At 36.0% G+C, this 13,046-nt stretch overlaps 1 protein-coding gene across 2 annotated transcripts in view; it reads right to left on the bottom strand.

Annotated features, from left to right (window-relative positions):
* LOC126458091 (choline transporter-like protein 4) overlaps positions 1-13,046 on the bottom strand; it is a 254,992-nt gene that overhangs the window by 30,399 nt on the left and 211,547 nt on the right. For both annotated transcript variants that reach the window (XM_050094914.1, XM_050094922.1), the window contains exon 10: positions 3,297-3,588. In XM_050094914.1, the coding sequence (XP_049950871.1) occupies positions 3,297-3,588 (292 nt within the window). The remainder of the gene's footprint in view (positions 1-3,296; positions 3,589-13,046) is intronic.

Below are 13,046 nucleotides of genomic sequence, written 5' to 3'. Positions count from 1 at the left end.
AGAGAGACTATTACAGCAGAACTTTTGAAAGGGTCTCTACTAAAAATGAAAACTGAGTTAAAATTAATCTTTGAGAAAATCTGAAAAAAAAACCCTCTCTCTGGTGAGTGGAAGATGACCCTGCTACATCCACTCCACAAGAAAGACAATAAACAAGATGTTAAGGAAAACAGAGGAATTTATTTGCAACCAGTTGCATAAAAATATTTTCCAAGATTGAACTAAACAGAGTAAAAACAACACTGGAGACTGATTTAGGTAAATATCAAGATGGTTTTAGGTAGGCCAGTTGATGTTCTGAACAAATATTTAATTTCAAGTCAATTATTTTCCACAGATTACTGATGGCATGAAGCATATTGCACAAGCATAGAGTATGGAGGATTTTTAAAGCACTGCTGTAATGACTCCATTGTGGGCAAGTGGGCCCACTAAGAAAGGCAATAAAATAGATTGGTAAATAGACCCGGATTCGATCCCTACCAATACTAACTTACTTTTCTTCTCATTCTTCTCAACATTAAACTATTAATTATTAAATTTAAATATATTTAAACAGTTCAATTTATATACATAAAATTAATGTAGTCAATTTAGTTATGATTACTACTAGGGTAAATCAAAAGGCTATAGGCCACTACATTGTAGCACATTGGTATAATTTTGCACAATCTGTCAATGGATTTTATGATGTCATGATAAGATGTAATCAGTTAATAAGATGATATATAATTCGGGGAATAAGACAAATACATTGATGGTTAGAGATTGTTGATGAAGGTAAATACAGTTTTAAAGTTTATGTGTACAGCTTCTGTAATTTCATATAGAAGAAACGGGAGTATTATAGTGCAGAAATTTCACAATTGTAAAAAGACCTCCCAGAATCTCAAACCATATCCCTGCAAGTTGGTGCTAACACTACTGCAAAATGGATGAGTGGATTAAACAGACTGACAATGCTTTATAAATTAACTTTATCTTGAGACTCTATGGGGCAATATAGGTAAGTGCTGTACCAAGCAGTAAGTGGATCATTTAAAAAGTGGAATCAAGCACGAACTTTGTGACAATGTCGTTGATGAACAATAATCTGAACAGACCAAACAGGGTCAATGTGACAATGTCATTGCTGAACATAAGACTGAACAGTGCAAATGGGGTGAATGCAAATACATGATGCAACTACCATGTGAACATGCTTTTTTGCAGTGGCAAGGACATACACTGATAATGAAAAATACTGTTGTAGTACATTGTGGGAATTAAACAGTCATCATCCAGACAATTATAAGCTTGGCAGCAGCATGGAATTTGGGTCTGAGTTCTTCAAAGAGGGAATGAATGTAGTGACAATGGCTGCCACAGCTGCCCTGAGCATGTGAATTTCAATAACCAGATGTCACAGCAATTAGTCATCATGGCCAGTATCAGTACACTAGTATGACCACTTGGCCAGCAACCAGCAGCATTACAAAAATCGAGAATGCATCTGTTGTGTTTCATCTTGGGAGATATATGGAGCCTAGGGCATCTGCATGTCAATACAATTGATCCTTACACATAAGAGGCAACAAATCAGCAATCACTGTGGGTCATGCTTCTCCTGTGTGGCCTGGAGAAGTGCCATTATTGTCCCACTGATGTAGTCATCATCATCATCTATCAGCCCATGAGATCACCCACAGTACAGACCAGCATCAGATCCAGTGGGGCGAGGATCAAACTAAGACCCTTCTAGTCACTGGACTGCTGGACATCTACTGTCATCATGCGCAGCCAGCCAAATATCAGGGACCATAATTTGCTTCCTAGATGACACTGTCCTAACTGCAAGCTGCTGCTAGTTGGCTGACAACCTCATGTGATCACCACTAGGCTGTTAAGACTGGGCTATGTGGCCAGCATTGACTCAGTGTCAGCTGTGCTGAGTGCCTGCTGTGCAAGCACACTCCACTCTCAGCCACACTGCACTGTTTATGAGCTGTGGTCAGGATCGTGACAGTACTCAAAAAAGCTGTGGACCATGGGTTTGATGCCCATCTTACACCTGCTGACACGGTCATTGGATCTCTGATATTGCTGAACCTAAGGAATAAATCAACTAGTTCTAACAAGAGTATGTTGGATTTGGACCTGTTCTCATTAGAGAACCCACACACCTAGGGTGAGGGGGTCAAACTAGCCATCCTGACAAGTCTACGCCTGACCACCTCAACCTGAAATGGGGTCGACTCTGCCCTGCACTGTAATTGTCATTGCAGTACGAGACACTTCTGTAATTGAGCCAAGAAATTTGAGGGTGGAAACTAGATAATGGGCTACTTTTTAAAAAATATACTCAAGCTATAAGTGGTGACTAATTGAATCCCAGAAAGCTGTATAGAAGTTCTAACACGATAAGTTTATAGTGGCTATTAACATTTTTGAGCTAGAAGTGCACTATACATGTGAAGTATTACCTGTATGACAAAATATTTAGAATAGTACAAAGATATTACTTTAGGTACTATTATTTCTAATTACATTAATTTTAATTTCTACAGGGAGTCACATTTAGAGACCATAGGTGCCTTCTACATCAACAGAAATTCACTGGAGTGGAAGAAGTGGCTCATTAATATATCCTTTGGGTTTCTTTAATTTGTACTTTATTAGTAGACAAGTTTCTTTATGGCTGCTGGCAAGTTATTGAAATTCTGTATTTCTAACTAATGGATATGTTTCTGGACCAAAGTAAATGACTTTAAATCTTTATATAGGTTATTCTTATTCCTAGTATTGATTCCATAAACTGGGTTGGTTGCCTGGAAAAGAGACACTTTATTTATGACAAATTTCATTAAGGAACAAATATACTGGCGAGCAGTAGTAAGTATTCTTAGCTCCTTGAACAGGCCTCTGCAGGACATTATTAAAAATAATTTGTATCACATGCTTTTGGATTTGATAAAAATTAGACTGGCTTGTTGTTACCCAAACAACGACATTATGAAATGAGAGAAGCAAAATATATGAGCGTCTTTATTACCTATATCAGACATAATCTACATTCAAAATAAAGGTTTATTTAGAAAACAGAAAAAAAAAAAAAATCCCACGGCCAACTGTGAATTAAACCTTGGATATTTGGATTTTTACTTTAACAGCCACTCAGTCTGTTTCTTATTCACTACTCAGCTTAAATTTTTGGATAAATAGAGATGTTAATTCTACTAATACTAGTACAATAAAAATAACTTCTGATGACTACAACTTGTAAAATAATGAAAGCACTTCTACAGAGGGCTTTTTACCTTGTCAAGCACTACTGTTCTTAGGATATTCCTCATTATCAGGTTGAACGCAGTTCTGGCAGACTTGCAGAAATTCTTTCCATGTATAGCACACATAATGTATGCATTTTTATTTATAAATTTTATAAATTTTTCAAGGCACCAGAAAAAGCAACGCAGACAGCACATAACTGCTTTTATAAAGATATTGTCATATTTTTGTAATTTTGCATTGATATACTCCAACACAAGTCTGATAAACTTGCATATAGCTAATATAAGTGAACCAAAAGCCACTGTCCCAAGATGATAGCTGGAAAAATAATAAGTTGCAAATTTATAAAAGCTTTCACACGCAAATATTAACAGTTAACTTTAAGTTTGTTATGATAATGTCAAGCTCCTTAAAAGAAAAGCATCATTATGTACAATGAGAGTCAAATAGAAGTTAAATATGTCTCATTATTTAAATAAGAAGTACACAAGAATGAAATACAGGGTATAAAACATCAAGACAAATAATTGGAATGGTGAATCCACTATACCATACCATTAAAAGCAAAGCAATGTAAATCTGAAAGAAATTCATCAAAAATAGACAATATACACACTCATGCAAATGCAACTCACATGTGGTCGTGTGTATGCGAGTTGCATTTGCATGAGTGTGTATGTTGTCTATTTTTTAGGAAAGCCTTGTTGGCCGAAAGCCCACATTCTGACAGTCTTTTTGTTGTGCCTATCAGCGACTCAGCATCTCTGCTATATTGTGAGTAGCAACTATTCTTTTCATAAAATTGATGGATATATACAGAAGTTAGCTGTTGACAGAAATCCACAGCAGAAAATTAATTGAAATGTGAAGTGGCATACTGCAGGTGAATTTCTTTTATGGAACACAGGCGGTGAATTGTATCATCTGTTCTCTGTTGCATTGTATGGTATCTTGCCATGATCTCTCTGCTAAAATGTAAATGTTGTGGGACTAGGGCCTCCCATTGGGTAGACTGTTCGCCGGGTGAAGTATTTCGATTTGACGCCACTTCGGTGACTTGCACGGTGGGGATGAAATGATGATGATTAGGACAACACAACACCCAGTCCCTGAGTGGAGAAAATCTCCGACCCAGCTGGGAATCGAACCCGGTCCCTTACAATTGACATTCTGTCATGCTGACCGGGGGCAGACATCTCTCTGCTGATATGTAGCAGGTTAGATTAGACACACTGTTCATTCTCCAGACCCATAGTGAGAAGAAACTTGAAGGTGTGAAGATCATTTGCAGCATACAATTTTCAAATCATTCGATCTGATGTACAGGAGGCATGTCAGGATATAAAATAAGAAACATTTTTTAAGAGAAATGTGGTAGTTTACATCATTTTATATACATTCTGAGTTCCTGCTACACAAATGCATAGTACAGCATCTAGTATGCAAAAATAAAATGTATAATTTACCTTGTTCAAACTGTGAAACTGTCCTCAATGAATTCTTCAGTAGAATAACAACACTTTCCCACTTTCAGTGAACCAAGCTCCACATTAAATATGTTACTATCTTTTATTTTATTGTAACTCTTAAACCCCAAATACCCTGGTGTCTGGGCTTAGAATTTTAAGAGATTAGTCAGGAGTTTAAAATTCTCTCAGTGGCAAGTGCTGTAGTTATGGTTGAGGGAGTAGATGGTATTTTCAAATCTTTTAACAGTTATCTGCAGTTGTTTGGCAACTCACATGTTCCTAATTATTTTCTTTTGTAATACGAGGAGTCTTGTGACAGTTGTTGAATTTTCCCAGAAGATTATGCCACGACAAATAATTGGCTCAAAGTAGCAGTGATAGACTACCTTTCTTTCTACCTGTCTTGTGTCTGGCAGCAGCCAAAATACACACTGCAAATACTATGCTGTCAGTAATCAATGCATACTCTCCAATCAAGATTTTTATCAAGATTTAGGCCCATGAACCTTACATGATTTGCTTCGATGATATCTGATCATTACGAGTTACCTTTATTGTAATCTGTTTTAATGATTCCATTTCAAATTGCATTTTGTTAGTTGCATTTAGTTTTAGTCCATTTGGCTGGAACTAAGATTCAAGTTTCTTTAGAGTATTTTTACACTTTATGGGATTCTTTTCAATTAGAACTGAATTATTTTCAGCAAATAAAACTGAATGAACATTAATAACAAGTGGTAGCTCATTTATGTAGAAAGGGAAGTGATTCCAGTTTGAGGAGTAATTTCTTGAATTTGAAGTTACAATTACTCTTTTTTTCCTGTCTGTTAAATAAGAGTTGAAACACTGTAAAGCAGTGTCCCTGATTCCATACAGCTGTAATTTGTGGAGAAATAGGGAATCGTCAACTGAGTCAAAGAGTTTTGTCAGGTCACAGAATATTCCTGTGACTTTTTACCCTTATCTAATGTGGAGCATATTGTTTTAGTAAACTCATTGATGGCATTTACAGTGCTTTTTCCCTGTTGGAATCAAAACTGGTTTTTAAAAATTATGTCATCTGTAATTAGAAATGTTTGAACTTGATTTGTTGTAGTCTTTCCAAACATTTAAGAGGAGACCGGTAGAAGAGAGGGTATGGTAGTTCCCCATAGCTTCTGTTAATCCCTTTTAGAATACTACTTTTATCTTTGCATATTTAAATAGGTTTGGAAAACATCCCTGCTCAAAGGATTGGGTTATAGCAACTGACAGTAGTTGTCAAATGATACTATACACACAGAAGTTGGTATTTCATCTTGCTCAGGTGATGTTTTCTTTTTGAAAGACAATATTTCATTTTTGACATCCCTTTGGGTGATTTTTCCAAGCCCTTTCAAAGCTGTATTCTGTTTTTTTCCCAAGCTTATGAAATATATCGTATCTTGATAGGCTTCCATAAATACATCTGATATTGCTACATATAAGAAGAATGAATTGAAGCAATTTGACACCTGAACAGGGATTATTATAATGCAATTTTGAAATTTAATTTTCAGAATCTCTTGACTTTTAATTTTGGCTCCTAATTCTGACTGAACATCTGACCACACTGCTTTCGTCTTATTTCTATGTTTGAGGATAAATATATTATTTGACACTCTTTTAGCTGTTGCTACAACTTGCCTGGATACAGCTTTATATCATTTTGACATACATAACAAAATGAGGATTTCTGATTGATTTTAATTCATTATGTAAGCTCTCTATATCTGGCACTGAACTTTTTATTCCAGGTGTAATCCAGTTAACTTCATTGTTTACTTTCTTTTGACAAGATCTAGGGGGAAAAGATTCATTAAATGCCTTTACAAAAATTAAGAATTTGCTGTAGTTCACAGAGCTCTATCAGCCAACTCACAATACTTAGTTTATTGCATAATAAATCCCTATTCTTTTGCTGGAATTCCTTTTGTACACACTGAGTTTCTTTATGTCTCACACAATTTACCTTGTCTCAAAAATGGAGCTTCATGTTAGTTGCCAATAGCTTCCAGTGGCTTCTGTTTCAGAATGTTTTTAACTTGTAGCTGGTTTTTGATAATATTTCTTCTTAACTTGATTTCACTTACTCATTATTGATGTGTAGCAGAGTAATAATGTAACAAAGACTATTAAATATAGTACGAGGGCAGTTCAATAAGTAATGCAACACATTTTTTTTCTGAAACAGGGGTTGTTTTATTCAGCATTGAAATACACCAGGTTATTCCCCAATCTTTTAGCTACACAACACTATTTTTCAACGTAATCTCCATTCAATGCTACGGCCTTACGCCACCTTGAAATGAGGGCCTGTATGCCTGCACGGTACCATTCCACTGGTCGATGTCGGAGCCAACGTCGAACTGCATCAATAACTTCTTCATCATCCGCGTAGTGCCTCCCACGGATTGCGTCCTTCATTGGGCCAAACATATGGAAATCCGATGGTGCGAGATCGGGGCTGTAGGGTGCATGAGGAAGAACAGTCCACTGAAGTTTTGTGAGCTCGTCTCGGGCGCGAAGACTTGTGTGAGGTCTTGCGTTGTCATGAAGAAGGAGAAGTTCGTTCAGATTTTTGTGCCTACGAACACGCTGAAGTCGTTTCTTCAATTTCTGAAGAGTAGCACAATACACTTCAGAGTTGATCGTTTGACCATGGGGAAGGAAATCGAACAGAATAACCCCTTCAGCGTCCCAGAAGACTGTAACCATGACTTTACCGGCTGAGGGTATGGCTTTAAACTTTTTCTTGGTAGGGGAGTGGGTGTGGCGCCACTCCATTGATTGCCGTTTTGTTTCAGGTTCGAAGTGATGAACCCATGTTTCATCGCCTGTAACAATCTTTGACAAGAAATTGTCACCCTCAGCCACATGACGAGCAAGCAATTTCGCACAGATGGTTCTCCTTTGCTCTTTATGGTGTTCGGTTAGACAACGAGGGACCCATCGGAAACAAACCTTTGAATATCCCAACTGGTGAACAATTGTGACAGCACTACCAACAGAGATGTCAAGTTGAGCACTGAGTTGTTTGATGGTGATCCGTCGATCATCTCGAACGAGTGTGTTCGCACGCTCCGCCATTGCAGGAGTCACAGCTGTGCACGGCCGGCCCGCACGCGGGAGATCAGACAGTCTTGCTTGACCTTGCGGCGATGATGACACACGCTTTGCCCAATGACTCACCTTGCTTTTGTCCACTGCCAGATCACCGTAGACATTCTGCAAGCGCCTACGAATATCTGAGATGCCCTGGTTTTCCGCCAAAAGAAACTCGATCACTGCTCGTTGTTTGCAACGCACATCCGTTACAGACGCCATTTTAACAGCTCCGTACAGCGCTGCCACCTGTCGGAAGTCAATGAAACTATACGAGACGAAGCGGGAATGTTTGAAAATATTCCACAAGAAATTTCCGGTTTTTTCAACCAAAATTGGCCGAGAAAAAAAATGTGTTGCATTACTTATTGAACTGCCCTCGTATTTGTAAGATTTTCTTGACTGAAAAACTTTTAAATTTAGATAGAATATTTGTTTCTAGGTATATGACCATTTTGTACCTTGGGACAGTTTTTAACATTTGGAAAAGCCTTAATTTTCTGGAGTAATTTTTGTAATTTCAGAAAAAGACTGCAGCATACATAAAGTGAATGCTATTATTTCAACACAGAATAAGAAAATATGTCAAACTTCTGTTAAAGACTAGAGGTGACAGAGGTGGAAGTTTGAAAAGTGTACCAAAATACAACAATCTTCCCTACACATACTGAAATATGCAGGATAATTTTTATGCTACTGTAGCCAAACACTGCCACTTTATAAGGCTTGCTCACAGTGCCAACATCAGGTATTACATAGCATTCTTGTCATGTGATATACTTAGTAACGTATGCATTTTTGTGTCAGGAGATAAACAAAGTTGTAAATGAAATACGAGGACGCAGCAGCCTTGTCTTAAAAGACAGTCCCACAGATCATGACTGTACACCTCCGTTTTTAGAGAAAACGACATTACAGATGAAGGAAAGTTAGAAACCACACTAAGTGGAAACTGCAGCAGTGTAATTCATTCAGATAATTGTGCAACCCCAGATCATGTAGCGAAAATAAGTGAAGACAGAAGGTTCCGTGAAAGTAGAATGCCATTATGTAGCAGTGACAGTTTCCTCCTCCTTCATATAAATGTACAATCTCTTACGTGTAAAATCAATGAATTACAATACTGGCTCAATAAAATTTACTGCACTGTTCTATGCATCAATGAACACTGGATGAAAGACACTGAAATAGACTTGTGTGTTCCTCTTGGATATTCGTTAGTTACAAGCTACTTCAGAAAAAGTATTACACATGGTGGGGTCTCAATATATGTCAAAAGTAACCTTGAATTGCACTACTCAGTTATAGACCTTAGTAGAATATGCCTTGAAGCTACAACAGAAGTAGCTGGTGTGGTAATGCACGAACAGAAAACCGTAACTGTCTCAATCTATCGAATCCCAGGCTCTGATGAGATAGTATTTATAGAAAAAATTAATACTTTAATATTGCTGTTGTCAAAATATAAACAGCATAGAATTGTAACTGTAGGTGATATTAACATAGATATAAGGGCAAAGAGAAAAAATGTAATTCATATGATTAACACTCTGAAGTCATTAAACTATTACTGTATCGATGAAAAACCCTCTAGACTGAACGCATGCCATGGTAACATAATTAGCAATGTACAAAGAGACTCCATACACTGTGATGTAATAGAACTAGGAATATCAGATCACGCAGGGCTATGGCTTCAAACAGAAAAGTCAGCCTTCAGTTCTACAGAGAGAGAAGTGACATATAGAATTCTAGGTGAATCCAATGAAAACAAAATGATAAACCAGTTAAAAGAAATGGATTGGACTCATGTAATGGATAACAAGAAAACAATTAATAAATGTTTTTCCAGTTTCCTGACAGAGATCAAGCATATAGTAGAAACGACATGCCCTTGGTAACCAAAAGGTACCAGAGTAATATTACTCATAAGCAACAAAATACTAACAAGTGGTACACCCCACAACTTAACAAACTCAGAATAATACTGATGTTTATGAAAGACAAATCTCATAACAGTGATAGGGACAAGGAAAATTACACTAAAATGAGAAACCTTTACAGATTAGAAATAAAAAATGCTAAGTGCTGTGCAAATGATGAATATATTTTAAATTCTAAAAATAAATGTAAAGCTGCCTGGACTGTCATTAAAAGGGAAATTAATAATACCAATAAAGAAAGCAGTATCCCTATTGACTCCAATATTCTCAATGAATATTTTGTAACTAGTGTCACCACTCCACCCATCAATTCTGCCTCTGATGCAGAAGCATTGCTCACTTGTGCAAAACAGACAAGTAGTGAGAAGTTCAGTTGGACCCAAATCACAATAAATGATATTCATAAGTCAATAAACAAATTAAGTAATTCCAAAACAGAAGACTATTATGGACTCAGTTATCTCATCATAAAATGTATAGCAAAAGAAATTAAAATGCCACTTCTCTCACTATCAAACAGAGTACTGGATGAAGGAATATTCCCTGACTGTCTTAAATCACAGTTACATTGCCTGTGTATAAAAAAGGTGAAAGAAACCTCCCAAATAATTACAAATAGTACCAACCATATCCAAGATAGTAGAAAATTGTGTGCATAAGCAGATATACAGGTATTTTGAAACCAACAAAATTTTAAATGAACAACAGTTTGGCTTCAGGTCACACCTGTCAACTGTAAAAGCAGTAGAAGCTTTGGTGAGCAATGTTTATGAAGGGTATGAAAAAAAGGGTATCAATGTCTGGAACACTTATTGACCTAAGTAAAGCATTTGACTTGGTGACACATGATATACTCATCAAAAAGTTAAAATATTATGGCATTGAAGATGATACACTCTATCTATTCAAATCTTATCTAAACAATAGTTTACAGCTTGTATATGCAAATAAGCAGATGTCAGAAATACTCCCTATAGAAAGAGGAATACCCCAAGGCTCTGTTCTTGGACCTTTTCTGTTCATTGTCTATGTTAATGACTTCTCAAATTACATACCGTGTAAGAACACACTATATGCTGACGATATGACATTAATAAGTACAGGAGAGAACTTACAGAGTGTACTGGACAAAAATAGAGAAATGATGCAAATGGCTAATTACTGGTGTCAGGCTAACCAGCTGTGCATAAATAAAACAAAAACAGAAGCAATAATATTTAATCTCAAAGTAACTAAAAATGAAAACAAAACAGTGAAATTACTTGGACTAATCATAGACCAAAAGCTCTCATGGGAAGGACACACCAATTATCTATGTAGTAAACTAGCACAAGTACTTTTCTTATTGTATAAATCAAGAAATAGTATGAGCAAGCAATTGCTACTCCACTCATACTATGCTTTTTTTCATTCCCAACTGCAATACGGAATATTGCTTTGGGGTAACTCCCCAGGGGCTGAATGTATTTTCAGATGGCAGAAGAAAGCAATCAGGTGCATGGAAGGGTTAGCACCCAGAGAGTCCTGCAGAAATTATTTCAAATCTCTTGGCGTAATGACAGTGCCAAGCATGTACATATATAACTGTTTAATATATGCCAGAGAAAATCTGATAAAATTGAACATGAGATGTGATGTGTATGCACACAGTACAAGAAACAGTCACCTGCTAGACTCGCCTTCCACAAGACTTGCTGTAGTCCATAATAACTACAAGTACTTAAGCATCAAATTTTTCAATAAGTTACCATGCTCAGCTCGTACAGTACCACTAAATAAATATAAGAATACATTGCAAACCTGGCTAAAAAAACAAGGAATTCTATACAACTGAAAATTTTTAGAAACTAATCATCAAAATATATGTTAAGTTATGAAGGAAATGTTTTAATATTATATAAGCTAGTTATTTTCTGTGATTCTTTTCTTATGTGTGTATTTAATTATTGTATAAAACATTGTTTTACATAAAGCTGAAGAAAAGGTCTGTAGTTCCTTTTCTCCCCATTCTGTAACTATTTGAATATCATACTGAAACTAAAACTCTCTGTAAACTATGATGAAGCCAATTGTATGAAAAATACTGAAAGGCTAATAAAAATATTCTATTCTATTCTATTCTATTCATCAGTTGGTCCTCCCAAAATTCATCAATGGAGTGGAAGATGTGGTTCAGTAGTGAATACTATTTGTCTGTCGTAAGCTATAGTTTATTAGTAAAGAAACTTTTCATGGTTGCTGGAAAGTTACTAAAAACAATGGAACATCTTTCTCAATAAAGGTGAGTGACTTTGAGTTGTTATGTAGATTGTTTTAATTACTGCTGATGATATCATGAAGTGAATTGTTGGATAATAAAAGAAAGATATTACTTATAAAAACTTGCAATATACTCAGAAGCAGTAGTTAGTATATTCTGTTCTTTGAATAGTCTTCTGCAAGACAGTCTTTCTTGTATGCTACAAATAATCTGTACTACAAGCTTCTGGACATGGAAAACTTGAACTTGTGTTTGTGAGTTCCCCCAAAATATGATTATGTTTGACTTTGTGGAATAAAAGAAGCAAATATCTTTTTTTATTATATATGACCCACACCTAATAACCTTCTCACAGATTTGTTTAGGCATTTCAACAGTTCTGTGGTATGTTACAGCTAACTGAATTTATCATCAAATTGCAGTACTGAGAATTTAACACTGTCATCCTCTTCCATCTGCATGTACTAATGTTTCATGCATATGTTGTGAGGAAGCATCTTTCAGATTCTGAATACCATACACAGAGTTTTTCTTTTATTTTAATGACAGTAAATGTGTAAAAAATCATTTATTATTCTGAAGGAGGAAAGAAAACTAGTAATGTTTAACATGTGAAAAATCATGCAAGACTTTTCTTGTAGCTGTAGGCCTTACCAGTTTCAGAAGAAGACCCTTATTCTGAAAGCTGGCAATTTTACATCTTTGTATATGTTTCAATTTCTCTGGATTTTTCTCTAACCATATAATAAAGATTTGTAGTTCATTTATCACTTTCATTGATAAAAATAATGAATGAAGTAGCATGAATAGAATATAGAAAAATCTGGCATTAAACACTTTGGGACAGTTAGTATTTTGTTAGCCACTGACAGTTCATAATTGTATAGCTATGTTGTGCTAATCCTCCCATATAAAGCAGTGTAGTGCATTTACACTAGCTGGTGAATAATATTGAATCATTTCCAGGTAAGTTAATGGGAT

The sequence above is a fragment of the Schistocerca serialis genome, chromosome 1, assembly GCF_023864345.2.
Source record: "Schistocerca serialis cubense isolate TAMUIC-IGC-003099 chromosome 1, iqSchSeri2.2, whole genome shotgun sequence".
NCBI lineage: Eukaryota > Metazoa > Arthropoda > Insecta > Orthoptera > Acrididae > Schistocerca > Schistocerca serialis.
This window is presented reverse-complemented; position numbering and strand designations above follow the sequence as displayed.